This window comes from Colletotrichum orchidophilum, assembly GCF_001831195.1.
Source record: "Colletotrichum orchidophilum strain IMI 309357 chromosome Unknown Scaffold_81.1, whole genome shotgun sequence".
Lineage (NCBI taxonomy): Eukaryota > Fungi > Ascomycota > Sordariomycetes > Glomerellales > Glomerellaceae > Colletotrichum > Colletotrichum orchidophilum.
In genome coordinates, this window is record NW_019173037.1 from 59,379 (window position 1) to 84,832 (window position 25,454).

General features: G+C 53.8%; 7 protein-coding genes across 7 annotated transcripts; 1 reads left to right on the plus strand and 6 right to left on the minus strand.

Moving 5' to 3' along the window:
• Positions 1–793: 793 nt before the first annotated feature.
• Positions 794–1,891, plus strand: CORC01_09128 (uncharacterized protein; the record flags this gene model as incomplete). The annotated part of the gene is made up of 2 exons (XM_022620758.1): positions 794–799; positions 875–1,891. The coding sequence occupies 2 exons, from the start codon at positions 794–796 to the stop codon at positions 1,889–1,891; spliced, it is 1,023 nt and encodes a 340-aa protein (XP_022472700.1).
• Positions 1,892–2,895: 1,004 nt separating this feature from the next.
• Positions 2,896–3,824, minus strand: CORC01_09129 (UMTA methyltransferase; the record flags this gene model as incomplete). Its single annotated transcript, XM_022620759.1, has 5 exons — positions 2,896–3,020; positions 3,200–3,333; positions 3,445–3,582; positions 3,698–3,735; positions 3,798–3,824. 5 exons carry the CDS (start codon positions 3,822–3,824, stop codon positions 2,896–2,898), a joined length of 462 nt encoding a protein of 153 aa, XP_022472701.1.
• A 103-nt stretch (positions 3,825–3,927) lies between these two features.
• On the minus strand, positions 3,928–4,702 carry CORC01_09130 (TAM domain methyltransferase; the record flags this gene model as incomplete). The annotated part of the gene is made up of 3 exons (XM_022620760.1): positions 3,928–4,094; positions 4,391–4,450; positions 4,510–4,702. The coding sequence occupies 3 exons, from the start codon at positions 4,700–4,702 to the stop codon at positions 3,928–3,930; spliced, it is 420 nt and encodes a 139-aa protein (XP_022472702.1).
• Positions 4,703–5,849: 1,147 nt separating this feature from the next.
• On the minus strand, positions 5,850–9,929 carry CORC01_09131 (uncharacterized protein; the record flags this gene model as incomplete). The annotated part of the gene is made up of 2 exons (XM_022620761.1): positions 5,850–7,202; positions 7,254–9,929. The coding sequence occupies 2 exons, from the start codon at positions 9,927–9,929 to the stop codon at positions 5,850–5,852; spliced, it is 4,029 nt and encodes a 1,342-aa protein (XP_022472703.1).
• Positions 9,930–18,691: 8,762 nt separating this feature from the next.
• CORC01_09132 (uncharacterized protein) lies at positions 18,692–19,222 on the minus strand (the record flags this gene model as incomplete). The annotated part of the gene is made up of 1 exon (XM_022620762.1): positions 18,692–19,222. The coding sequence occupies one exon, from the start codon at positions 19,220–19,222 to the stop codon at positions 18,692–18,694; it is 531 nt and encodes a 176-aa protein (XP_022472704.1).
• Positions 19,223–20,441: 1,219 nt separating this feature from the next.
• CORC01_09133 (O-methyltransferase) lies at positions 20,442–21,682 on the minus strand (the record flags this gene model as incomplete). The annotated part of the gene is made up of 3 exons (XM_022620763.1): positions 20,442–20,802; positions 20,977–21,154; positions 21,469–21,682. The coding sequence occupies 3 exons, from the start codon at positions 21,680–21,682 to the stop codon at positions 20,442–20,444; spliced, it is 753 nt and encodes a 250-aa protein (XP_022472705.1).
• Positions 21,683–23,559: 1,877 nt separating this feature from the next.
• Positions 23,560–24,831, minus strand: CORC01_09134 (uncharacterized protein; the record flags this gene model as incomplete). Its single annotated transcript, XM_022620764.1, has 1 exon — positions 23,560–24,831. One exon carries the CDS (start codon positions 24,829–24,831, stop codon positions 23,560–23,562), a length of 1,272 nt encoding a protein of 423 aa, XP_022472706.1.
• Positions 24,832–25,454: the final 623 nt, after the last annotated feature.

Below are 25,454 nucleotides of genomic sequence, written 5' to 3' on the forward strand. Positions count from 1 at the left end.
GACCCAGGAAGCAGCAGCAGCAGCCAGCACACCACGGACCACACGGGCAGACCACCACGCACCCAGGAAGGCGTCGCCTCTCACACCGGCGAGACCACGCACCTGCCGAGAGCTGCTGCGACAGCACCGGCTGCCAGCTCCCTTCCCGCTCACTCCCGCTTCGTCGCCTTAAACTCCTGCGTCACCCCATCCCTTCCTTCCCTTTACCCCTCCGTTTCGACTATCCTCCTACCATTGCCCAACTTCCAACTCACACCTCATCAAAACATTCGTCTTTTAGTAATGTCTGTCGACCAGATCACCTGCTAGACGCAACGCGTCTAGTCTCTGTTCATCCATCCGAACCGAATTGATCTACAGGGTTGAGTCGCTCCTTGCCTTACCCAGAACAGGCAGGCTCTGGCTTCCATCGATACACAGACAGCAGTCTTCCCATCAAACTATCTACCTTTCACCGCGACGCATTGCATGCGTTTTATCGCGTCTTTGGTTTCATTTCGCCATACCCTCGACTCCGAGTCACCGCCTTTCCCGTACCCGCGGCCACCCCTATCCCGATCCGGCGCGACATCCAACTCCTGTGACATCATTCGACACGTTAATCCTCCGGAATCCAACGGCTCCATCACAACAACCTGATCGCGGCGCGATACCGGCGATAAGCTCACTGCACCACCAGATCGATAGCTGAAGCGCTTGTGATTTTGTACACCTATTGCGCGGCGATATCGAACATCTCTTATCCAAACTCTACACCCCCTCGGTCATCCAGGCCGAACCTCAATCATTCAAGATGAAGGTGCGCATACTTTGCTGCAGCAGCAGGCAACGCTACTTTGCAGAAGTCCACGACACCTGCTAACTCAGCTCGCAGTATCTCCCACTGCAAGATTTCGACGCCGTCACTGGCGCTCTAAACTTCAACACACCGGATTGCAATGTCACTGGCGGATGCGATCTCTACACCACCAAGTCTACTGGTTCTGACAAGAAGCTTTACAAGAACATCGACAAAGACTTAAGTTCACAACATGCCGCGCTCCTCAAGTTGGGCGCAAGCCTGTCACCGCCAGATCGCGAAGCCATGTTGGCAACATCTCCCAACATGCAAATGTTTTCGCATTCGAGCGCATTTGGCCCCTTATCAGAGCTCGCAAGTCGCCGGACATTTGCTTATCTCATTGCGACACTGAACGCGAGTCATCAACACTACGACTTTTCGCACGTTCTGAGACCAGGCGATTTCAAAAAAGAAAGAAACCTGCGAAGAGTGATGGGAAACCTTGACTCGATTTTGCAAAATGTCAGACCGCATGTTGAGGCGCGGCCAGTCGAGCAGGCCACGTCTTCGGAGACCAAGCCGGGGTGGGGTCCACAGTGTTGGTCTAAAATTGATAAGGAGATGCGCCTCAACGAATGCACCGTCTTCAGCTACAACCCAGACGTCGACCCTTTCGAAGAGGATGAGTCTGCAATCTGGGCTGCTCACTATTTCTTCTTCAACCGCGCGTTGAAGCGAGTCGCCTACCTCTACGTGCGCGTTGTTCCGGTTGTATCGTCACAATCACCACGATTGCAACCGGCGCTTCCGGGTTCCGTTAAGCGGACGCGGAGTACCCAGTTTGATGCACTGGCCGCCAACAAGCGCGCCAAATACTGGCTGGGTAACCGCGATGCCGAGGTTGTGGCACCGTATGAAGATGACGAAGAACAAAGTGACGGCTTCCTCTGGAATCGGGGTGCCGATGGCGATTTGGTCCCGTTCTCCGACGACGACTACACTGAGGAGCGCTTCTTCTACGACGAAGAGGACGACGACGAGAGCCTGTCTGACCGGAAGAGCCCGGTACGGCGGATGAGTGAGGATGTCGTGGCCCACATGGAGATCTAAAGAGGGCCACTCCACACTGGCGCATGACCTCTACTCGCTTCCCCGTTTCATCACTGCGAAAGCGGATGGGTCTCTCGTTTCTCTGATGTTATCAGCTGATGCTATCAGAGCCGTTATGACGAAATGGGGTCACTGATTCAACACCGTTTATCGGCTCCGCACAACCACTGAGTCACGACAGCTCCTCGTTTGCGGAGCTGTCATGATTGTTTCAAACATGGGCACTCTTCAACGGCCCAGATTCAATGACCTTACTTTTACTTTACTTTTATTGATGAACACTTGGCAATTTACTTCCGCCGTGTCTGTATCCTTTTCCTTGTCCTCGGACTTGTACGCTGGCGACTACTTTTGCATGTTGTTTTTGAGCTTGTTTCCTTTAGGTTCGATTGGCGGCGGCGATACCCTCATGCTTTCTTGCCAGGTGGCGCTGGCCAGGAAATAGTACCAAACGGAGGGGCCTAGGGTAACTTGGTGCATGCGGTTATCAGTCCTGGATGGCAAACAGGATTGAAATGGGGCGGCCGCGGTTGACAAATGGATCAAATTAGGAGTTTATTGGGATCGTGAGGTTCCAGCGACGGTCGTATGGCAGCGACACGTTTAGCACTAGGAACGTTGTTGGAGTTGGGTACGAGGGGCACATGCCAAAGGGAATGCTTTGCGATTTTTCTGGTTTACCATAGTTTACCTCGCGGTCAGTACGCGGTAGTACGCAGGAGTACGCAGTGATGAAATGAGGAAAGCTCGTACCCTTCAGTCTGTCTGGATGAGCACTATATCATGTCTGAATCCCGCCTCCCTAATCCACCTTGCCCGCCGTTTGCTCGACGTGATGGGCCTGCTCCTCGATCCAAGAAGCACGAGTCTCAGTCTCTGCTATACATTCTTCCAGAAAGAGAGATACAAATAGAGATGACAAGAAGGGATGAAAGGGGGGGGGACCCTACTCTCGAAAAGAAGAAGAAAAAAAAGACAGGAGGGGGCGATCGTGGGCGTTTATCTCACGTATTAAGCATGGCAGCCCCCAAAACACCCGTTTTCGACTCCCTCAGCACAGCCGCGAGCTCCACCAAAATCTCCTCCAGCCTCTGGCCCAGCAGCTCGGAAACAGCTTGCACGAGAGGCCCTCGAGGCCGTCAATTATCAGCATCAGGTTCATCATGTCCGGGTCCTTGTAGAGCTGGTCCTTTTTACCCAAGAGCCCAGGGGCGCCTTGATGCGTCGCGCGTATATGGCACCGGGGTAGAAGCTAGCATCGCGTACCACGCCCTCCAGCTTAGGGGCCACGTTCGTGTCGCGGCCCACGCATGCCCTTGCACGCCTTTGCGAAGCCGTCTACCCACTGCGCCGTGGCAAAGTCGTTGTTGAAGGTGTCGTTGTCCGAGTAGAGTTCTGTGTTTACGTCTTGGGACTCGACCCAGCCTCCGAGGCTCAGGCGGCTTTTTTTTTTTTTCTTGTCAGTCCTTTCACCTTTCTTCTAGGACCACCTACTCCTGGCTTGTATGGTGTAGCAAGCAGGCGAAAGACGCAAGATGAGGAGATGAATTCACTCGAAAATATTCTTGATCAGACCGGGCCAGTTCTTGATAGAAGCGACCATGTACCGGCACATGATTAGGTTGTATTTCCTCTCGTGGACTCGTGGGCTCTCGACAATGTCGATTTCGAATTTGACGTTGGGAAGGACCCTTTTTTACGTTGGCATGAGAAAAACTCATTTTTGCACACCTTCATCTCTTAGAAAGAGTCTTAACTGAAGAAGAGTCTTAAGGTGATATGGAACCCAGGGGGGTGGAATCATACCATTCCGGCTGGATGGGACTCGGATCGATTCCAATGACCTGTTTCATCAATCAGTCGTCTGCGAGAACCCTCCAAGGATTCCCAGAAACTCCTTTCTTACCTCTGCGTTCTCAAAGACGCCGTCCATCTCCACAGCCCCATACACATCCAAAAGTCAGCAAAAGTCCAAGAAACAAACAACATCAGAACTTGCCAATAACCCAAAAGAAGCAAGAGGGGTGGGAAGTCGTTTACGTACAAAGTCTTGCTCCCGTTCCGATATCAATAATCCTCGGGACCTTTTTCTTCTTTAGCGGTGCATTATACAGCCTGCTACCCGCGGCCTTGACCATCATCGCGTGGGCCACGTCAAGTCTATCCATCTCGGTCTGCGCCATCGTAAACCCGATGAGTATTCCTAGCCCAACACAATGCATCTCTGGCGGAATGGCTATTATCATACCTCATCATTGGAGAATTTCTACGTTCTAAACGGTTTTGTTAAAGGGAAAAAAGGGTGCATTGAGTGAGAGTGGAAGGGGGAGGCGGAGAGCTACTGACTGCCTGGTCGGAAGGCGTGATAACAACGTCCATATTCGATTGGGTAGTCTACGACACTCGACGAAAACGAGGCAGTATCAACCGAGCTGTGCCAAGGAAGGTTTTATGTAGCAAACGTAATCATAATCATGGTAAAAGGGAGCTCCGTCGAACGAGATGCAGGGGCCAAGGTACGCACATGCGGTCGTCCGCAGTTGAGGAACCCTCTGTAAACTAAGCCTTGAAAGATAAATTAACGATGTTAACAATTCCTCTCTTAACTTGAAGGCAACGTTCGTTTCCCTTGACATTGCCTTCGTCTTCGTGGGGTTCGAGAGGCGCTGCTGTGTTCGGGTTCGGCGGGTCGTTCGCCGGCGGAACTGGCAATGGCGCCGGCACCGCACCCGCCTCCGTCTCCGCCTCCGGGACGGGGACAGAAGCGGATGCCGTGGACTGGATTGGGGCCATAGAAGAAGGCTCAGCCATTCCCGCGTTTATTCGTTCGTTGCTTGCTTGCTTGCTTGCATAAGGCTCACCACAGAAGACTGGGCAAAACCCGCCTACGCTAGTCCTGGGCGCGAGTTTTCTGGTATGCCGACAACTCAAGGGGCAGCGGGAGAGGGATTTCCCCATTTTGTGGTGGGAACGGATCCCCATTAGTTCGGCACTTATGAGGAAGGGAGCAGGCACTCGGGAGGTTTGCTGGACCGCTCCCGCCATTCCGCGACATCATTCGGTGCAATGTGTTGCAGAACTCGCCTTACTCTGCTATTCTAGCAATCATCGAGTAAGCATAGATGCAGATAGAGACAGACGTCCGCTACTGTCGGATACGCCGGTGCAACCCTCCCGCAGCGGTCTAAAGGGCTCAATGAAGCTGGCCATGGGATTTGCCTGCTTGGTGTTCCCCCCCGGCCTACCAGTCGACGAGTGCATGCAAGAAGCTCAAGACTTTCAAATCCCGCCCTTCTTTCTACCTACCTTACTGGTACTTCCCTGGCTTGGCAGCCGACGTCCAGAGGTAAATTGTTCACCCTTGGCTTGTCGACTCTCAATTTCGAATTGAACGCGTTTGAGAGACAGTAGGGGTTCTGCCCACGGCTATCTCTCTCCTAAGTCTCTTCAAATCTGCTGTGACTAGATTGATATGGTCAACCCCATGAGATCAGTTAGAAGATATTCAGGAGGAGCATGTTATTGTTGACCGCTTTGGCGTATCTAACTATGAACGCTTCCGGACCCATACTCCACTGCCTATGTGAACTGTCAAGAGTCCATCCAGAGTCCTATTATCCAAAGAAAAACAATGCCAAAGACCACCTATGGGTTCTTCGTCGAGACCGCTCAAGAATTGAACAAAATCATTTTCCCGTCTTTGGGAAGAGTGGTATCAAAACATCGGGCGCGAGGCACAGGGGTAGAAACAAAAAGGTAGAACCAGACAGAGCAATCCGGGCTTGGCTGTGTACCGACTTATCCCTCCTCGGTGCAAACATAATCAGGTGACAGATTTCTTGCGTGACAATATGACAGACAGGGGCTACGTGGTTGCTGTTGTGTTTCTCTCCATAGTTGATGGAGAGATCGTGATCTTCATTCAGGTCGTGGCTCCGCGCCGGTGCGGCTTGGACGACTAAGCCAAGCTCGACTTCTTCCGGCGACCAAACATCTTGGAAAAGCCGCTACTGCTGCTTTGTTGCTGCGGCTCCGCAGCCGGAGTGGAACGGGCCGCAGGCGTCATCTGCGGCGGCTCGGAGCTGCGAAGGAATGAGGCCAGGTCATTAGTTCGACTCGTAGACGAGACAGCCTCCCTTGGCTCAAACTTCTTCATCGGCACGCGCCCTGAAGAATGCATGGCTGCACGGTTGGCAGTAGCGTCAAAAGCCCCGTACTTGTCTTGGCCAGGAGCGTTTACTTGGATTGGAACGTGGCCCTGGGCTCCTCCAGCGCGGCTGTTCAAAGACCGACTGTCAACTTTGGCTGGCTTTGCGCTATTCGACCCTGCACTGCTGTCCTTTCTGGAAAAGCGTCCGATTAGACTGGGAGCGCTCGCCTTCCTTTTGGGAACGTTGTGCGGGGCCGCGGCGGGCTCGGGGGGAGGCGAATAGTTTTTCAAGAAGTCTGCCAGGCTCTCCTCCTTCTTCGGGGGAGGCCGAACGGCTTGCGCCAAGTCCTCCTCATCTTCATCGCTAAGGTCGATGGCATAGGGGTCGCGCACACGACGTCTAGTGCGCTTGGGCATCATATCGTCGTCGTCAAAGCCGTTGCCACTGGGGCGATTGTTGAGAAGAGCGCTCTGTGAGTTGATCGACGACTGGACGGAGGGCTGGGTTATGTCCGTCATATTGGTCGATGCTTGACTATATCGAATGTCTGGCAAGCTGGCATCAACAGCCTTACCCCCCACAGCACCCGACATCTGGTCGGAATCCATTGTTGTTCGGAATGGGGCCACAGTCCGAGGAATACGGGGGTTATTCGAGCTAGGTGGTCCTCGTCGGATAAAGTCGATGAGGTCTGAGTTATCCTCGCGATTGTCGACGGCAGCATCCCGCGCTTGAAGGCGTGGCCGGTTGTTCGGAGACGATATACGTCTTGAATCCAGGCTGTGTTTCACAGGCGGCACTGGACCGCTTACGTTACGTAGCGGTGCAGGACCATTGTCAGCCGTCGGGCCGGTAGCCCTGATGAAGTCGGCAAAGTCATTCATCGCGGTATCACGGGGCACCCGAGCGTCTCTCGCCTGCGGGCCGCCAGTACGGGACCGAGTCAAGGTCGTGCTAGGAGGTGCCTTCGGAACGAAACCTTTGTTCCTGGCTTCTGGTGGGTGCGAGCTCAGGCCCGTTGTGCGACTGACAGACATAGTCCTTCGGATGTCGATTCCAGAGACGGACCTGTTGCGTTCGCCGTTCAAGGCTGTACGGGCGTCTTCGCTTCTCCTCGACTTGGGTCCAACAACCGGACTCGCGCTCTGTGCCCGGTTTCCCTACGTTACCATTAGTGGGCGCCATAGAGGCAATCGAGAAACATAACTCACATCAATGTCACGCATGCTCTCTGGCGTAAGCGTGTACTGAATGGTCTGGTCACTTTGAATCAGTTCCTCGAAGTTACGAGCGAGGTTATCAGCACGGCCGGAAGCCTTGCTATCTTCGGAAGTCCTAACGGCTCTGATCTTGCCTGTGCTCGAGGAGCCAGAGGAGCCAGAGGTTCGCATATGCCGAGGGCGATCAGGGGAGTCGCGGCCAGCAGCAGCAGATCGCTCAACGGTCACGACTCCGATGCTCGCCGCTGGGGAGTGCGTCCCGTGGGTTGACCGGCCAGCGTTGCGGTCGGGCAAGGTTGGTGCCGCGTGAGAACGATGGCGCGGCGAAGGCACGCGTTCCTCGGCGATAGGGCCATTGTTGTGGGTATCCCTCAGGATGGTGATTTTGGTGGCTGATTGAGTGTGATCGTGACGAGGTGACTCTGTGCGCTGGGCGGGATTGAAGATGGCCTGAGAAGACCTGATTCCAGGAGTACCGGCGGTGGGCGTTGGCGTTGACGCAGCCGAGGTAATTCTTGACGGTGCGGGTTGAGCTTGGGCATCCTCGTCAACTTCCGAGATGGACTCGTTTGTGTTCTGTCTGCGCGACAATTTCTCAGCGGGCGACCGTGTCCGTGTACGCGGTGTTGATGTTGATGACCGAATAATGGTACCAATCTCTACTGGCTTCGGCTGCTCTTCGATGATGGGAGGCGTTACGCGAGAGACACTGCTAGCACGGGAGAGGCTAGCCTGCTGAGAGCGGTCAGAAGCGTCAACCGACGACGCTCTCGAGCCGGTCACTGGACTTTTAGGCCCGTGGACATCAACAACGCGAGCCGAGTGGACGCTGGGTGTTCTTTGCAACAGCTTGGGAGCGACCACGACAGGTTTTCCGGACTCGGAGATGCTCGGAGAGCTACGCCCAGCGATGGAGACTCTAGAAGAAGTGCAGATCTCTGGTTCTTCGGTAAAGTCATCGATGTCGCCACTTTCCTCTGCTTGCCGAGTCCCTTTCTCTGAAGTCTTATCAGCTACAACGAGAGCAACCGTTGCCGCTGCGGTCGCTGCGACGGGGGTGACAAGTTGTGAGACGCGATTCGGATTGCGAGGCTTGGGCTCGGGGGCTTCGCTAGAGTCCGCTTTAGACTCTTCCAGTGGCTTTGCCTCCGCTTGATCTAAGACCGGCTTTGCGACTTCGGCCTGGGTCTGCAGTGTTTCGATCGGCTGGGCTTCCTCAGCCTCTGTGATCACAGCCTCTGTGGATATTTCCTTGTCTTTTGGCTCAGCGTGTTCACCGACTAAACCAGTCTCGATTTGTTCAACCCGGCCGCGTTTGATACTTGGCGAGGTGTAAGGCGAGGGAGACGGGGTGGGTAAGGAGTTGGAGCGCTTGCGACTCGAGGGAGCAATTGGTGTGTGAGGTTGAGACATTGTGGGGGTGGGCAAATCATTGCTGGGTTGGGAAGTAAAAATCATGAGACTCTTTGGCCGTTGCGCCGGCGGCTCTTCTGCACCTTCATAATCCGACTCCTCGTCGTCGCTGTAGGAAGCCAACCCCGGTACTTCGATTTCGTCAATATCGCGATCCCCAATTGGTAGAGGGATAGCCGATGCTTTCAAATATTCTTCAATCTCGTTGATTTCAGGTTCCTCGTTTGGGGTTTCTTGAATACCGAGGCCCTTTGCAGGGAGCGCGGTCTCGCGAGCCTCCGCAGTATTGGCCTGTCTGTGAAGGCCGAAAGAGTTGCGCGAAAAGGGGCGCGGTTCCAGAGTAGGAGAGCGCAGCCTCTTCTTCCACGCCCGCCAAAGTCTGCCAAGAGTTCTGTCAAGAGCAACCCGTTCCATGTCCAGCTCCTCAACCACAATTCTGTCAGCAACCTCGGCAATGCTCCTCGCGCCCTCCTTGGGCTCCTTTTCGAACTTCGCTCGTAGGCGGTGGTACGCGGCTTGGCCTGCAATGACCAAGGCTTGTTCGCCCATGTATTCGAGGATTGACGTCAAAAAAATAGCGACTGCCGGAGAAATGACTTCGGGGCCACGCTCGTCCACGGCAGGGTTGAGACTTTCCTGGTCCATGTAGTAGTCTTCGTCTTCCTCTTCCATATCACCAAGCGACGAGTACACCATGCACCTCAATCGCGTCCGCTTCCACACAAGTTCCAGGTCCCAATCTCTTGGTGAGGCTGCACCTTGCGACTGGACGAGGTCGTCCTCGTCACCTCCGCCAAGGTACTCCCGCAGCTCCTCGTCGGCTTGATTGATGGCATCTTTGGCGAGTTTCGGTTTCAAAACTTCGGACACTGCGGGTCTCAAGGCGGCAAGAGTCGTTGCGCGAGAGGCGGACAAAAAATTGAAGAGGAGCTGGTCGAGGAAGCTATTCACCAATTGCAAAGCGGCTGTCGACACTAAAGCCGTCTCGCCTGCGGGTTCGATTCCATGCTGATCGTACCAGGTGTCGGCGTGACTGTCGTGATCGTTGGTGACGATCTGAGAAGCGGCCGAGGCGGCAATGAAAGCGGGCTCGGGTGTTACGGAGAGGGGAGGAGACATCAGGCCAATGCTCATAATGGTGGAAGGGCGATCGCTCGACATGCTCTGGGTGCGCGACCTCGTCTGGGTTTGGGGCGAAGAGAGGCCAGATGATGGTAGCGACACAGCGGCCGGATCAGCATTTGTGTTGGCCATGTTTGCTAAAGGTGCGGATCTGTAAGTCTGGGATGCTAGTGCTCCGGGTCTCCTGGGCCCGGGTGAGACCACAGGAGATTAGACTGATGCGACACAAATATTGCGGGTGAGAGTTGTCTCGCGAGCGAATGACAATGGTCCCTCTCAAGTAATCTCGGTACTGGCAGGCGTTTGCGAATATTACAAAAATGTTAATGCCCAAGGGAAGGAAGGCTGGGAGGGTATGACGGATGGCTGCGCAAAATGAGTTGTTAGCGAAGTTGATTTTTGTTAATCGAGCAGGCGACGGCCATTGCAGAGCTGAAACACCTGGTCCAGGTCCGCATGGCAGTGAAGGAACTGGGTGTGATCCACTTGGGGGTAGAGACAGAGAGATTCATGCGTGGTAACCACGTCTTGCAGAACGTGTGGCGCTCGTGGCGAGACTGTGTTGGGAGGAGTGGGAATTCGGGCGAAATGGCTAGGTATGGGCGTGGCAGAGACGATCAATCCATATAAGAGCTGAGGAGGCTGCCGTCCAACGACGAGGACGCAGTCTTGGGCCCGACCGGCGCGACGAACGGGTCACCGAAATTCGACGCAGGCAAGCGAACATGGGGGTATGTTGAGTTTGGAGAGGCAGTACAGTATCCGTTGATGGCATGGAACTCTCCTTGCTGCGCTGGCCAGGAGATGGCGGCGGTGGATTGAGCGCGCGCGCAGGTGGGTGTGGATGGACCGGGAAGGTACAGACGAAAGAGACTCGCAACAAACGTACGTACCTGACGCTGGGTGCGACGGTGATGCAAGAAAGTTCTGTCCGGACAGGCGACGAAAATAGCAGGCGTATAGGAAGTAGTGTAGAGTCGATTGGTATATATAGCGATGGTGATATAAACTGAGATTCGAAAACCAGAGGAGAAGTGAGGTTTGGATATCATGCGACCAGCGGAGGAACGGCCAGCTCGAAACGTAGTTGATGTACGGAGAGAAGAAAGTTGCGGTGGAGGAGGAGGAAAAGAGGAGGAGCTGAGCGTTTGGCGATGGAGAAGAAGGGGACCAAGGCGTGAAATGAGGTCTGGGAGGTGGAGGAGACAAGAAGTCGGTACTCTGTACAGCAAGCGCGGCAGGTTGAGAGACAGAGAGCGAGAGCGAGAAGTCGATGCGCCTGAGCCACCAGACCGACCAAGAAGAGCCAAAGAAAACGGACGACGAGTTGCGACCAGGACGGAAGAGGAAGTCTTGGGATGCTTAGTGCAAAGGGTGTTTTTTTGTGTTGCGCGCCGCCTTTGAGATGGTGGTGTTAGTGCAGGCGGGCAGAGTGCATTGGAAGTGACATAGCCAGTGGAGGCAGGTGTGGCAGGGTACCTTGGGTAGGTGGTTCACTACTAGATTCGGTGCTGGGCAGGGTTTGGATGTTCCTTTTGGGCCAGGGTCGATGCAACTTGAGTGTCCGAATATTGTGGATTTGTCGGGTGTGGTTGTGGTTGTGGTAGTGTGGTTACTACTACCTATGTACGGAATAGGTATTGTGTGTGGACGTCGCGGTGCGTGAACCACGAAAGGGCAGAGGAGCTCTGGGTTGCAAATGCTGAGGTGCAGCGTGTAGGCGTGCCCTGCTTGTGTTCCCCTGAGCTGGAGGTGTGGGAAAAGTGCGGGAGGTGAGGCTTGAGGCTTAAGGTAGGTTGAGGACGGACAGTGGAGCGGTTCCGTCCCTGAGGTGTGGGCGATGGATGATCCAATGCATCCATCTAAGCACCACACAGAGAGATATCCACCATTCAGGTACCAAGCATCTGAGGCAAGCCGAATGTGCCAAGCTTGGGTGGTACATGCATGCAAAGTCCAGGGGTGCAAAGCGAGCCAGCGAGCCGTCCTTCCCTCCCAGGGCCCCAATTGCTTTCGGACGACGGACAATGTTTGGGATGGTGGGGCAGAGAGCTACCACGCTACCTATGAGGGAACCTTGGAAGGATGGAAGAGAACTTGCTACTTTAAGGTATGGTAAGCGTGCTCGGGAAGTGACAGCCCGACCCAGTACCTTCTATTACCACCAAGCTCGGGGCAGGAACGAAGTTACCTGCGCACCTGCACAAGGCACCTGCACTTACACCTACTTGCCTGCCTCGCTTTACCTCGACAATTTCAGGTGTAAACATCCTTCATACCTTTCAGTGTTTCTCTGCAGTCTGGACACAAGACATAACCTCAGGAACGGCAATAAAGGTGTAAAGCACCCGGCCCGCTCTCGTTTTCGGCTCTCTACCGTATTCTTTCTACTAAGTACCTACCTACCTACTGCAAAGCTCAGGGACGTTAACGGAAGGGCACCAAGAGTGGACTAGCGCCTCGCGTCTCCAAGACGTATCTTCGCGGTCGTCGTCTCCAGCACGATGGGATGGTTTCGGTGACAATCTGCTTATTGCCCACTATCGAGCCCCTTGCAGTGTGGAGGAAGAAATGGAATCTATGGATAAATCATGACAGGAGGAAACCTGTAAGATTTTCCAGCCAAGACTCCCGACGAAAAGAGGCCCCTGGGGCCTGGACAAGACCTGAGGGAGCTGACACTCGTTCTCATCATGGCGAAATCAAAGGCCAAATACGTGTACGGATAGAGGAGGCTCTGGACTCCGTACGGATACAGAGTACACTGATTGCATCTCTCGCCACCTCGATCGCTTTGTATTTGTTGGTTCTGGCCTTGTTACAATTTGCTTGTTGTGCCTGTAGAGCTGAGTAATGAGTCTGCGAGTCTCAAAATACTTAATGGATTCGCCAACCCCGGGTCCCTGTCCGAGCAACCAAGCCCCCCCTCCCCCCCGTGCTGGCCCCTTTTTTGATGTTCCTGGTAGATGAGATATGGATCGGTGACCATGGTTGACAAAACAATGATTGCCAGACGGGTAGCGGGCTTCCTGTCTCGAAACGCTGCGAGTTGTGCGATGCCATATACATTGTAGGCCGCCTACCCAGTTGCTGTATATTGTGATAACCGCCGTCGGGTTTACCCGTACGAATACACACGCCATTCGTACGGACATTGAGCCCACGGTCGAAATCGTCTTAGCGAGAGCGATATCCCAACTGCGGAAAGGGGCAAGGTAAGTTCACTTTGAGATGAGAAAGAGGGAAGGGGGAAGAGAAAAAGTCTCCGACTGCGAAAGCCGGACGAATCGGTAGAAAATGAGCTCACGTCGTGCTGGTCCGCGGTTGCAGGGATATAGATGCAATGTCGCAAACAGAGTGGGTTCCTGGTTAATTAGACGTGAAGGGGCCCTGGCCCTGGCCCTGCCCCGTCTCGTTCTTGGCCAACTCCCCTGCTGCCGCCTGCCGTGCAACAGTTCCGTCTAGACCCTCGGGCCTCAGTGTTGTCTGCCTTTGCGACACAGTCAGGTATCCGTACCTCGGGCTGTAGGTAGTATATATCCGTCAAACGGGACCTTCTCGATCGAAAATCGCGGCTAGACCTTTTGATTCGATTTGTGTGTCGGTATCCAGCGCATAGTGATTCAATAGTGCTTTTCATGGTAAGGTCTGGTCTGGTCTGCTCTGCTCTGTCCCAACCTCGGACAGGCGAGAGACGTTGAACATCAACAACCTTGGTATCCGCAGAAGGTGGTGTCAGTCGAGGTCCAACCACCGATGGCGGGTGGCCAGAGGGACCCATTTACACGGGCGATGCATCCTGGCGTGAGACAGTGCCATATACAGTTATACACGGCTAGATCTGCACTGTATCCTGTTCGACACGCGTTGCACCTTCCACTCCCCCACAATTTGTGACAAAGAGACGAAGCCATCGCCAGTAGTGCTTGTTTTCTTTCCTGGTCCCAAAGCTAAAGTTACCATTGACTGTACATTGCTTCGATCAGATTCAATGAGAAACTGAGGCGCCGCGTCCCTTTCCTTCCACTCCCCAGCCCCGGTACACCTCGTCGAGGTCGTTGCTCAATTGGAACGGCAGCCATCTCCTTCATCGTCCCGAGACAATTAATCGTCTGCGCATTCTGCTTCCATCGCCTCGCATGACATAACGGCTTCTGCGGCGTGCCAGCTCATTTCCCTCTTGGCTTCTGCCTGCATTTTCGGCCCCTCTCATCTTTGATCTCCATGGCCTCAATCAGGCCATCTGGCAGAATGGCTCGTTTCTTCTTTTGGTGTTGACACTGCAGAAGCAAGATTGAGAGGGTTGTCTTTCCTTTCTTACTCGTGGCCCAGGTGAGGTACCTCAAGCCACGAAGCCCATTTTTCCGGGTATCTCTGCGGGAGGCGAGAAAAAGAAACAACTCATCTACCAAAACCTCAGATAAGGTACCGCACGCAATCGTCCTCGGTTTCCGCCATACCGGTCTGCCTATTCAATGGCGGGGATGCAAACCCGGTCAGCAAGCCCAGATCTCGGATCACGTCGCTCAAGTACACGGCTTTCGACACATACAGTGCACCGTCACATCGTCCTGCAGTCTGCGACGTCCCATCGTCCTCCCGGAAGGTGGTCTTGCAGCCTGCTTGAAGCAATCTCAATGGCCCTCTCCTGCACCTCCACCATCCTCCTACCCTCATGTTTTTCCAGGTACCCGACGCTTTTTGGCTGCTCACGCTGATGGGCTTCGAGACGAGGCCACGGAAACAACTGTTTCCATGTTCCTGTCAGCATCGGGCACTTCAACAATAGCCCCGCCAACGTGCAGCCGGCCAGCAAGACTTGTCGGAAACCCAGAACGAAGAAACGAAACGAGCGGACACGGCTGATTTGTCGCGCATTCTAAACGGGGGCACACTTCTCAGACCTCCCTCGATCAATATTGGGTGAAAGCCAAGGCCCAACGCAAGGATGAAACTCCCGCGACCGTTGCATGAGGAAACGGATCCCCAGCTCTCCCAGCCGCCTCTCTCTCCACTTTCCATTGTCGAGGGCCGGTCGTACGCGGCACGCAGCGCGCACAAATGCTTGACTTTTAGACACCAGATGATGACGGGACGGACACTCCAGCATCAGAGTGCCAGTGATGGATTCTTCACGTCCGAGCTACGAGCTACGAGCTGCGTTACCGGCATCGGGGTTCGATGGTCAAAGAGTCGAGCCAATATTTGCGCTCCATCACTCAAATTCATTACCGCGGCCCACCCTGGATGCCATGATCTCGCACAGACAAGGGGCCAGAGGACTACCGACCTTCGTCAAGCTGGGATGCCAGCACATTACGCTGATGAAGCGAATTGCTGGCAGTCACTGAGGAGCAGAAATCCTGTCCATCACCCCCTGTGACTTTTCGGCTGACGCAAGCTGCTCGAGAACAACCCCAGACTGGGGCATCTAGATGCTCGAGAAACATAATATCTCGACCAGTCACATTGGTACACCATGATGCTCTGAGACTCTCCGCCTACTGGAGCTAGAGCATTCAATCTGCTGGCGCAGTATACTTTACCCCAAAAATCTCCACCATTTGCGTCTGATCGAATGATCTAGCCGGGCGAGAGATGGTGCCAGCTGAATCCCAGGTTTTAACAGAAGGTCGTTGATCATTAAGCTTGGGGCTTTAACCACCAACCACCGAGCGTCTTGTCAAAGACACGACGGCTTGCTACGTCCGCGGCATACCGGGCTGTTCTAGGTCGATATTCTCAGCTTAGCCTGAACATTACTAGCTGGCATATGCCCAAAAACTTGGCTAACACCGAAGCCACCAGTCCTTTCCCGAGTTACTAGCTGCGCCTGGGCCACGAAGAGGCGCGATGCCCTCCGTATCATTTGACGATCCTTCTTCGAAAGGCCATCCTTCTTGAAGACGGTGCCTGGCTATCTGAGACTGAGGCGCAAATGTGAGTGTGTGACCCAGGTGTCAGCTCTCACAAGTCGATAGATCGCCGACCTGCCGTTCCGTCGCGGCAGCAGATGGATCAATGAGCTCCTCTTTGAGGTTCTTTGCTGGATCTTGGCAAACCAGGTTGGCCACGACGGAAGGGCCCTTGACCCTCACATTCTGAGCCGCTGTTTGGTCAATAAGCCTCCTGCTTCATGTTCAGGATACGAGACTGTGGCTAATGTGATGCATAGCGCCGTTTCCAACTAGGTAGCTTCCCATTCACGCTCTGGCTGACGAGAATCTTACGACTACGGAGTTCCCTTTGATGATATACTGGATGTTTACGAGCACGTAGGCAACGCGCCTCGATGTAAAAGTCTCCATGAGAGAATTGTGTAGCCATGGCATTTCTCTTCTATCGTGTGCCATGCGGCCACGTCGCTGTGCAACGCTGCCGCACGCTGCGGACGTTAACTCTTTTGGGATGCAATAAGGCTGGCTGTGGACCTACTGTGGAATAACGCCTTGGGGCTGGGTGATTTCATTCAGCCAACTAGCTTGCAGAAACTCGCTGCTTGTTTGCGACGAATTTCTCTAGAGCCCACGGAGTGAACGCCCCGCGGAGGAGCGACAGAAGATCGACTCGGCCTATCACTTAGATAACCAATGTCTCACCGTGGTCAGGCCCTAGCAATGTACGGCCTAGGGTGGAAGGAATAAGTTTTTCAGCGCCTTCATGTCGATCTACATCAGGCAGAATGCAGTAGCAGGAGCTTTGCCGAGCTTTTGGTGTCGAAAACCAACAGCTCAATGTTGGTGCAGGCTCCTGGTCAGTTTGCGTTTGGTGACCAGAACGCGAAGGCGGCCGAGAAATGCTGTTTGCTACGGCGCTTGCAAGCATCGGCAGAGGCAAACACGCATATCTCAACTAGGCAAGGACTCGTTCTTCACAAGGGTTGTACCACTCAGCATTGGGTCCAGCTAAGCCAGCAGGCAGTTCTTCAAAGCTACACGTGAATGTCCCACAGGCAGACGGCATCCATTCCGCGCCTGTTTCGTCATCAGCCAACGGTGTGGACTCCGCAAACGGAAGCGAGCTCCTCAAGTTATTAGTTGATTCATTTGTTGCAAACGCCCAATCCCGACCCAGCCGGCAGGCGACTTGACGTCTCGGTGCATGTCAAGCATGCTTTCATATACATTGCTGGAGTGGAATTCTCCAGCGAAAGACGAGGATTCCTGGCTGGCCATTGCTCTCCGTCCGTGGCCTGATCTCCTGCGACCGTTCAACGCCCTGGCATGTGGCAGGGTTGTGAACAAGGAGATGACTTCTTGGGGTTAGGGAAACAAAGTATATGGAAACAAAGACTCCGCGCGATGACGATACTTGGCTTTCGCTCCCATGCCCAATCAGGCTTCCATGTCTTTCGGATGAGATATGGCCGGTACAACCAATAACAAGCCTCCCGGTGAGTCTTTGTTTGATGCCGTCTCACTGTGAAAAGGCATGGTTGTGTGTCGAAGGTCGTGTCCGCAGCCAGCTTGTATAGTCGGGTATACTCGTCTTCGACTGCAAGAGCCTGCACTAGCTTTGAACCATAGCCAAAGGTTATGTCGTCTGATGCGTGTCCTAGTCTGGTACTTGGCCTTGCTTGGTATCCAGGGCTCTTTCGTCGAACGGCACAAATACCACCAAACCTGATCGAAGCCCTGCATAGTGGTGCTCAGGCTTCACACGAGCAAGCCGCTGTGGATTGCCCTCGCCGATCCCCCACTCCCCAGAGAGCCTGAGCACGAGCTGATGATGGCCGAGCTCTCCCTGGCCATACGATCGCAGATCTATCATTCTAAGATGTCTCGTTGCCAACTACGGACGTCGATGTGTCAACGGCGGCACCTAGTCGTCTTCGCCTGTATTATCTAGGCCTGGCTCCTCGTTACGTTCGCACGGTCTACGGTATTGCCAGGTATCTATGATCTCTGTCTGGGACCCTTCTCTATACGTGCGGCATTGGCAGCTAGTCAAATTGGTCCCTTCAATCTACGCTCTACGCAGTCGATGGAGCTAATGCAAACTGCATTTGTTGGCTCGAGCTTTCGATATTGATCGTTGTCAAAACTAGACCGCGGACAAACAGGGCCTCCCTTTCTGGCATCCTGCATCAGAGGCACGACCTCCTCTCTCAATCAAGGTTCGTTCGTCTCACGTGGTGGCACAGAAAACTCTAGAAGCAATATTCTTTGGTCTTCTCGTTCTCCTCCCCTGGGCTCTCACCCCGTACTTATCCGCAATCATGTTGAGGAAGAACGACGAGTCGTCTCATGTCGTGGCCCTCGATCCCCTACTCCCCCTCTACCTCTTCAGTGCAGCCACAGAGAGAGGAAGGTCGGAGGACGATGGCGTGCGGTCCAGACTACAAAGTCAATGCGTTTGTTGCATCAGGCTAAAGTAAGGTGTTAGTAGTTGATGCCCAGTACGTGGGCTTTTGCAACGACTGTGCGGCGTGTCGTTAATTTTGGCTCCCCCACCGAAACACACCGCGATGCTTTGATCCGCTGCTGCGTCAGAGGGGCAATGGAAGTCCACTACTGATGTGGAGAATGGCGCCCGATACACATATGCAGCCAGGCTTGCTGACGCCGGGGCAGGGCGTGGCGATCATTGCGGCAACGTATCACGCGTGTTACCTCTAGGCGTTCTGTTGCGTCTTGGTTGAGGCCTGCGAGTGTGCTTTCCTCCTGCGATGTAGCCTTTACCTTCCCGGTCTTGGAAAGGGATCTTTCTTACCTGTGTCATGGTAATATCACAGCTCGTGCTGTAACTTGCCGTATTCTTGGTGAATCCGGGCGTAGTAAGGCCGAGTTCACTTGATCAGAAAATATGCCGTTCCCGAGGGGTGAGGGAGGGGGACATGTTTCTTCCGACGCGTTCTCTTTCTGGACCGTAGGGCACACATGCATACTCGGGACTCACTGATGATGCCAGGCGGTACTTGTAGTCTCGAAAGTCTGCTCCGAAGCCTTCATCAACGTCAACTCTCCGTCAGCAGTGTCCGTCAACACGGGTCCATCATCATCATCATCACCACCATCACCTAGGAAAAACAAACTCGCCGTATCAGACCGAAAACGAGACGAGGAGCCGTCCGCTCTGTTATCATCCACGGCCCGGCGGAGTATCTCAGCCAGGAGCAGGAAACTGACTCTACCCTGGCCCTCATCGTCGTCATCATCCTCATCCTTACCGAGCTTTGAAGGGCGAGGAGGCAAGGGGGACGACGACGACAACGGGGGCGACGACAGCGGGAAAACGGTCCTTTGTTGAATTTCGCGGCGGCGGCAGACGAGGCACTTGCCGGGTTGGCGGTACACACCCGAGCAGGAGAGGTCCGGACAGTGGACGGCCCCCGCGCCGGGGACCCGCTTGGGACATTCCCAGCAGATGTGGTGGCCTTGCCAGCAGCCGCAGTCGACGTAGTAGACGTTTTCTGCGAGACACATTGGAGGAATCGAGAACTGGCCTGCATACGGGTCGGTTGGGAAAAAGGGGGGGGACCTATTGGGTTGGTGCTGCCGGCGGGCGAAGATTGTTTGGCTTACCTTGTTGTAAATCGCGAGAGATGATCAGGGACGGCGGGTGTATTTACGTGCTATGTGTCAACGTCTATTTAAGTAGGATTCAAAGTTTCAACTTTTTGTCTTGTTGTCTCTTTAAAGAATCGATAGGTTTCTTTTGTTCAACCCCCTTTCGTTTCTCTTCGTTGTCAGGGCTTGAGGGGCTCCTCTTCGTGATTGAGACCCGGGCAAAGACGCAAGGCTTCTTCTCGTGAACGTGATGACTGACACATTTTGGGAGGTCATTGTACGGAGGCTAGGTTTGTCTATTTTGTTCGACAAACATAATGGCCCTTGTGTTGATGAACAAGAAAATCGCTTGTGTGTATGAAGAACAATAAAAGTCCTTTTGTTTTGAACGATGACTTATTTTCTCTTGGAAGAAGATCCCTTATTTCTTTGGGACCAATAACGCTTTGAGCATGCTTCAGGTGATGGAATAATAACTGGTCATATTCAAGGCCAACTTAAGAAAAGGGGTTGTATGCTTTACGCGTTTTATGTCCTTTGGGCTTTTATTGCTACAAATATATCCGTGGCTAGTCAAAGAAAAGAAAGACGACCATGTCTCTTTCAAAAAAGGGATTCTTGTTCTGGTCAATAAGATGAGTTGGTTGAGTGGCTCGGCACGGTCCAGTATTGTTGTTGAATAGGGGCTTTGTTCCCGCATAATGTAGCGTAATGTCGCATCTGTGCAGAGGTTGACGAATGGATAGAATCAAGTGAAATGATTGACCAAGTGAAGCAATTGAGTTCAAAGAGAATGGAGGAGAGAAATTGAAGTTGATTGGTGGGCTTTGAGTGCTGGAATCTGGCATATTGAGAGTCGGTCGATTGAGGAGCTTCCTGAGCACGCAGTTTTTGACTTCAAAGCGATATCAGATCTATCCACGTAAACATACTGAATGAGTCAAATATGATTGTTACCATGCGTCTCCCCACATTATGCGGACTCGGAATACGCTAAAGCTTCATGATCATGTATTCGTGTTTATACAACTGCTCAAAATTCTCTAGTTCATCTCACCCTACGTATCTCGTCAAGGTCCTCTGTCCCCCCTCCAGCACCCGCGTTGACCTCAGTAAATTCGCGCCGCGTCGATATCTAATCGACCAGCCTAGCGAGATGAACGCCATCATAAAGCGGCATCAGCCAAGAATCCAACCTCGGCTCGTCGTGGACGGCGCTGTTGAACTCGCGCAGCTTATCAACGTCCTCGGAGCGCCAGTAGGCCGCGCGCTCGCCCTTTTCGCGCTGGACCCACGGGTTCGAGTCCGAGTCGTCGGCGACGATGCCGCGGCGGAGGACGTTGTCGGCGACGATGAGACCCCCTGGGCGAAGGAGACGGTTCTCGATGCCGGGCGAGGAGGCGGAGAGGATGGTGGCGAGGTAGGATGGGTAGCCCGACTTTTGGGCGTCGATGAAGATGAGGTCGTAGGGTTCTGAGGGGTTAAGTGTGGGCAGGCTGGGGCGAGCGATGTTAGCGGGATGGGGTGAGTTTTGGTGTTTGATTCACGTCCTCGTGCCGCCCTCTTCTTCGGTCTCGGCGTCCGAAGGAGAGGAGGTCGTTTTGGCATTGGGGTGGGGGGCCTACAAGAGTGGAAAATGAACACTGGGAAGGTGGGGTGGGGGCACTTACGTCTCCAGAGCATCGCCAACGATGACGGACGCGTTCTTGATGCCGTTGGCGGCCCAGGCCTCCTCGGCTTGCTTTGCGTAGTCGGGGCTGAACTCGAGGCCGGTGACGGTGCCTTCCGGGCCCACGGCGTGGGACCAGACCATGCCGGAGTAGCCGACGTAGACACCGATTTCGAGGACTGTGAGGAAGGAGGTTTTATCAGCCGATGATCTTGAGTTTGGGTTGTAGTGGATGAGGAAGCCAGGTTTGCACCCGATAGCTCTGTGGTAAAGGACCGTGGCCAGGATGGGAGGTATCAGAGAGGTTTAACAATCCCACAAGTCTTTCAGCTATACCTCTCCAATCAAACACTTGAATGAGATGATGTTTGAGTTGAATAGTCTCTAGTAAAAAAAGACCTTGGTGTTGCAGTCTTGCAACGACTCTTAACCGAACCATCATAGCATCAAACCCCCTGGATCAAGACACAAAAAGACCGCCACAAAGACTCACCCCTCTTGGCTCCAATTAGCTTCGCGATCCAAATGTGGTTCTGCGCCTGGAAGTTGCTAATCATCAACATGGACGTCTCGGGCTGCGTCTTGTCAATGTGGTCGTGGTAGGCGACGATGTGCGCGGGCAGGTCGGTGGAGCGGGACTCGGAATACGTCGTCACGTTGCGCGAGACGGACTCGTTTGGGTAGAGGACCGAGACGGAGGACTTCATCTTGGTATGGCTTTTCTATTCCTTGAGGGAATAGCTGTAACTAGAATTATTATTGAGTTCTGCAAGGGATTAAATTATGAACAGAAGAGCGTTTACAGGTTTGTAAGATGCTATGAGAGTGAGTGGTCGCGAGGATGAGGTGAGGTCCTGAGAGGCTGACTTGGGTCGAGTCAGGTGAGATTGAAACGGGACCGTACGTCGGCACTTCTTAAGAACAAGAATAGGTAAAAGTAGCGCCAAAAAAGAAGTTGTATTTACCAAACAGAGAAAACCAAGAAGAAGAAAGAGGGAGTCTGGTGTATTTATGCCAAGTATCAAAAACCTGACCATCCCCCCTCCCCCGCCAAAACATCGTTCGTTGGTGTTGATTATTAAGTGTTCTTCCAGAGCTTCTTGACAATTATCGTGTCACAGCTATCCCGCGCGGAACGGTGGATACAAGAGACGTCGCCCCAATTCCGAGAGCCGAACAAGATCGACCCCTCCATCGATGCGGTTTCCCCCCACACCCGTCACTCCTTTCCCCCCGAAGCTACCCCGGTTGCGCAATCGCCCACACAATGGGGACGTCTAATTTGGTGCCTCTCTCTCTCTGTGCAGTTACGAATAATACAAGCGTGATACGGATACATCACTAGCAAGTCTGCCTACTGTACATCTCGGCCGAAGTACGCTGTGAGAGCTCGGCTCGGCGATTGGGGGGATGAGTCAAGTTAGTTCTTCGGACGTTGAGGCCTTGTGGATCTTTCTTTACCCATAACCGCACGAACTGTTACGACTTCCATGTCGAGAACCTCGGGACCACCACACGGCACTTTTTTTCTTTCTTCGGACTCGTTTTCGCCGCAGTTTTGCTAACTATGCTAATTTACTTTGCGTATATTTTTTGATTTCTTTTTTCTTTTCTTTTCTTGACAGGTGCTTGATTTACAAATGGAGGTCAACCTGGCAGTGGGTGGGGGGAGCGGGCACTGCTCGGCATTGCGACTTCGGATACCGAAAAAGTTGGGATGGACTCTTTGGAAACGATACATGAGTAGGTGTTATACTACTAAGGCATGTAGTAGTTTGCCAACGCTCGGTGCCGTTGCGGCGGGACGGTCTGTCTACCTTACAGACCACCACCACCCAACACCACCACCACCCAACACCACCACCACCCAACACCACCACCCATTCAAGGTACTTTCTGTTTCAGGAAGGAGGGGCGGTTCCGAGGGACGACGCCTACATGATTCTTTAGTACCATTTCAACACCGACAACCCTATTCGGGCCATTATCTGCGAAATATCACTGGCACATGTTACTTCTTCAACTACAGCCCATGCCCACTAATTGGTCATTTACTATGACCACATCAACAGGATGAGGCAGATTTTTTGGCAAGACAAAAGTGATTTCCAAAGTGTTGAATTAACGCGGGGGAACTTTCAAGTCTAGTGACTTGCATAAAAAAAACTACACGACTAGGAAAAAAAAGCTGGCGCGATGCTTGAACATGGACGGGCGACAAGAAGTTACTCCTGACAAGATTAAGTCGTGGTCCAAACTCGTGCCAATGCTGATTCCCACATGACGTTGGAAGAACTTCCCTCTCCAACCGAACACTTTTCCTTTCCCCCTTTTTCTAAAAGACTGCAGCCACTCAACTCCATTCCACATACTTCACCTCAAAATGAGCTGAATTCCCGGAAAGAGACAAAAGCACAGGTTCACTACTTTTCAGCAGGTCATGCCCGTTCCACTATTCCGCATTACGCTATTGTACTTGTACTTGTCCTATGGTATCCGCGACGGGGCCAATGACTATGCAATGACCATCCCTTGATCTCAAGCTTGTCTGCGATGTAGTCTTCCTTCAGGTTCAGAAATGCGCCTAGAAGAAGAAGGCGGCGACGACCAGAACACCGGCGAGGGTCAGGGGTGCCTTGACGTAGTTGCCGCCTGCGGTGGCGACCGTGGATGGTTTGCTTCCGATGGTCGGCGGCTGAGCGGGAGACTGGGCGGGAGACTGGGCGGAAGGTTGAGCGGGAGGTTGAGCGGGAGGTTGAGCGGGAGGTTGAGCAGGAGGCTGCGCCGGGGGTTGCGCGGGAGGCTGCGCAGGAGGTTGAGCGGGAGGTTGAGCGGGAGACTGCGAGGGGATAGAGCCGGGCTTCTTCACAGTGACGGCGCTGTTATGGTAGCGGGTTCTCGTAACCGTAGGGCAAGGCGTGCTCGAGGCTTTGGGGGTGACGGGAACGGCCTGCTGCGAAGACACGACCACGGCAGCAGAAGATGGAGGCGGCACCGCGCGCTGGGACGAGACCACGGCGGGGGGGTTGGACGCGGAGGAGGGGGGCGGGACGGCGCGCTGCGAAGAGACGATGACGACGGTGGAGGTCTTGGGCTTGGCGGTCGTCGTGGTCTTGGGCTTGTGAGATGTCGTTACTTTTTTGGTGGCCGATGTGCAGGGGATCGTGGCGTTGTCGCGGCGGGTGGAGGTGACGATTTTGGTGGTCTTCTTGTGTGAGGTCGAGGACTTCTTGGAGGTGGAAGAAGACTTGCACGGGGTGGTTGTGGGCTTCTTGGAAGTGGAAGTGGAAGACTTGCAGGGAGTGGTGGTCTTCTTGGTGGAGGTCGAGGATTTCTTAGAGGTGGCGCAAGGAGTCGTCGTGGGCTTCTTGGGTGTAGAGCAGGGAGTGGTCGAAGGCTTCTTAGAAGTAGGGCAGGGAGTGGTCGTAGGCTTCTTAGAAGTAGGGCATGGAGTGGTCGTAGGCTTCTTAGAAGTAGGGCATGGAGTGTTCGTAGGCTTCTTAGAAGTAGGGCATGGAGTGGTCGTGGGCTTCTTAGAGGTCGAGCACGGGGTGGTAGTCTTGGAGGAGGTCGTGCAGGGCTGGGTGACGGTGACGACCGTGGTGCTCCAGGTCCAGGTCGGCCGGGGGAAGGGGACGAAGACCCGGGACACGGTCGTCTGAACGGCGGTCACCGGATCCAGGGGCACGGGCGTCTCGACGGCAGTCACCACCGGGTCCAGGGGCACGGCAGGGAAGTCGTGCTGAGGCGGCCGCCAGTCGGCCGGACGGCTGTCGCGGGAGACGGGAGGGGCGGGCTGCTGCTGGGCCTCGGCCAGTCCGGCGAGGACTGCGACGGCGATGGTGGTGACCCTCATTGTTTCTGAGAAAAGGGGGAGAGGGGGGCAAAGGTGGGAAACGATTGTGGAAACTATGAAGAAACGATTGACTAAGAGGAAGTGAAAGGTCCCCGCCTTCCCTACACGATGACAGTGAGCGAGTGACTGATGAATAGGATGAGGATGGAAGAGGAGATTTGTCTAGAGTCTGCTTTTCGGCTCGCTTTACTTATAATCGTCGGCCTGGGAACTTTCGACGACTCTGAGCCTTGATGGTCTTTTGAGTCTGCATGGCTTGTCGAATATCGAATTGTTACCATCTTGGAAAGAGTTTGAATGGATGGAGCATATACCGGGGCCAACATGAGCAGCTTAGACCACAGGGTTGTGAAGCCATCGAAGCTTATGCAGAAAGCTCCTCATTCTTGAGCCACTGGGGACACAAGCTGCTCCCTCGCCCAACGATTGATGGCAGCAGACCAAGGTTTTTTAAGCCATTGAAACCTCTGCGGAAGGTCTGACGGCGGCCTCGGCGAATCAGGCCTAGGGTTGGCGCGAATAGTTGAAGTCTTTTCACGCGTCGAGAGACACGATTGGAGCTCACGGAACCATGGAGCAGCTGCATGTTTGAATCTGTGCTTGAAAATTGATGAAAACGCTGG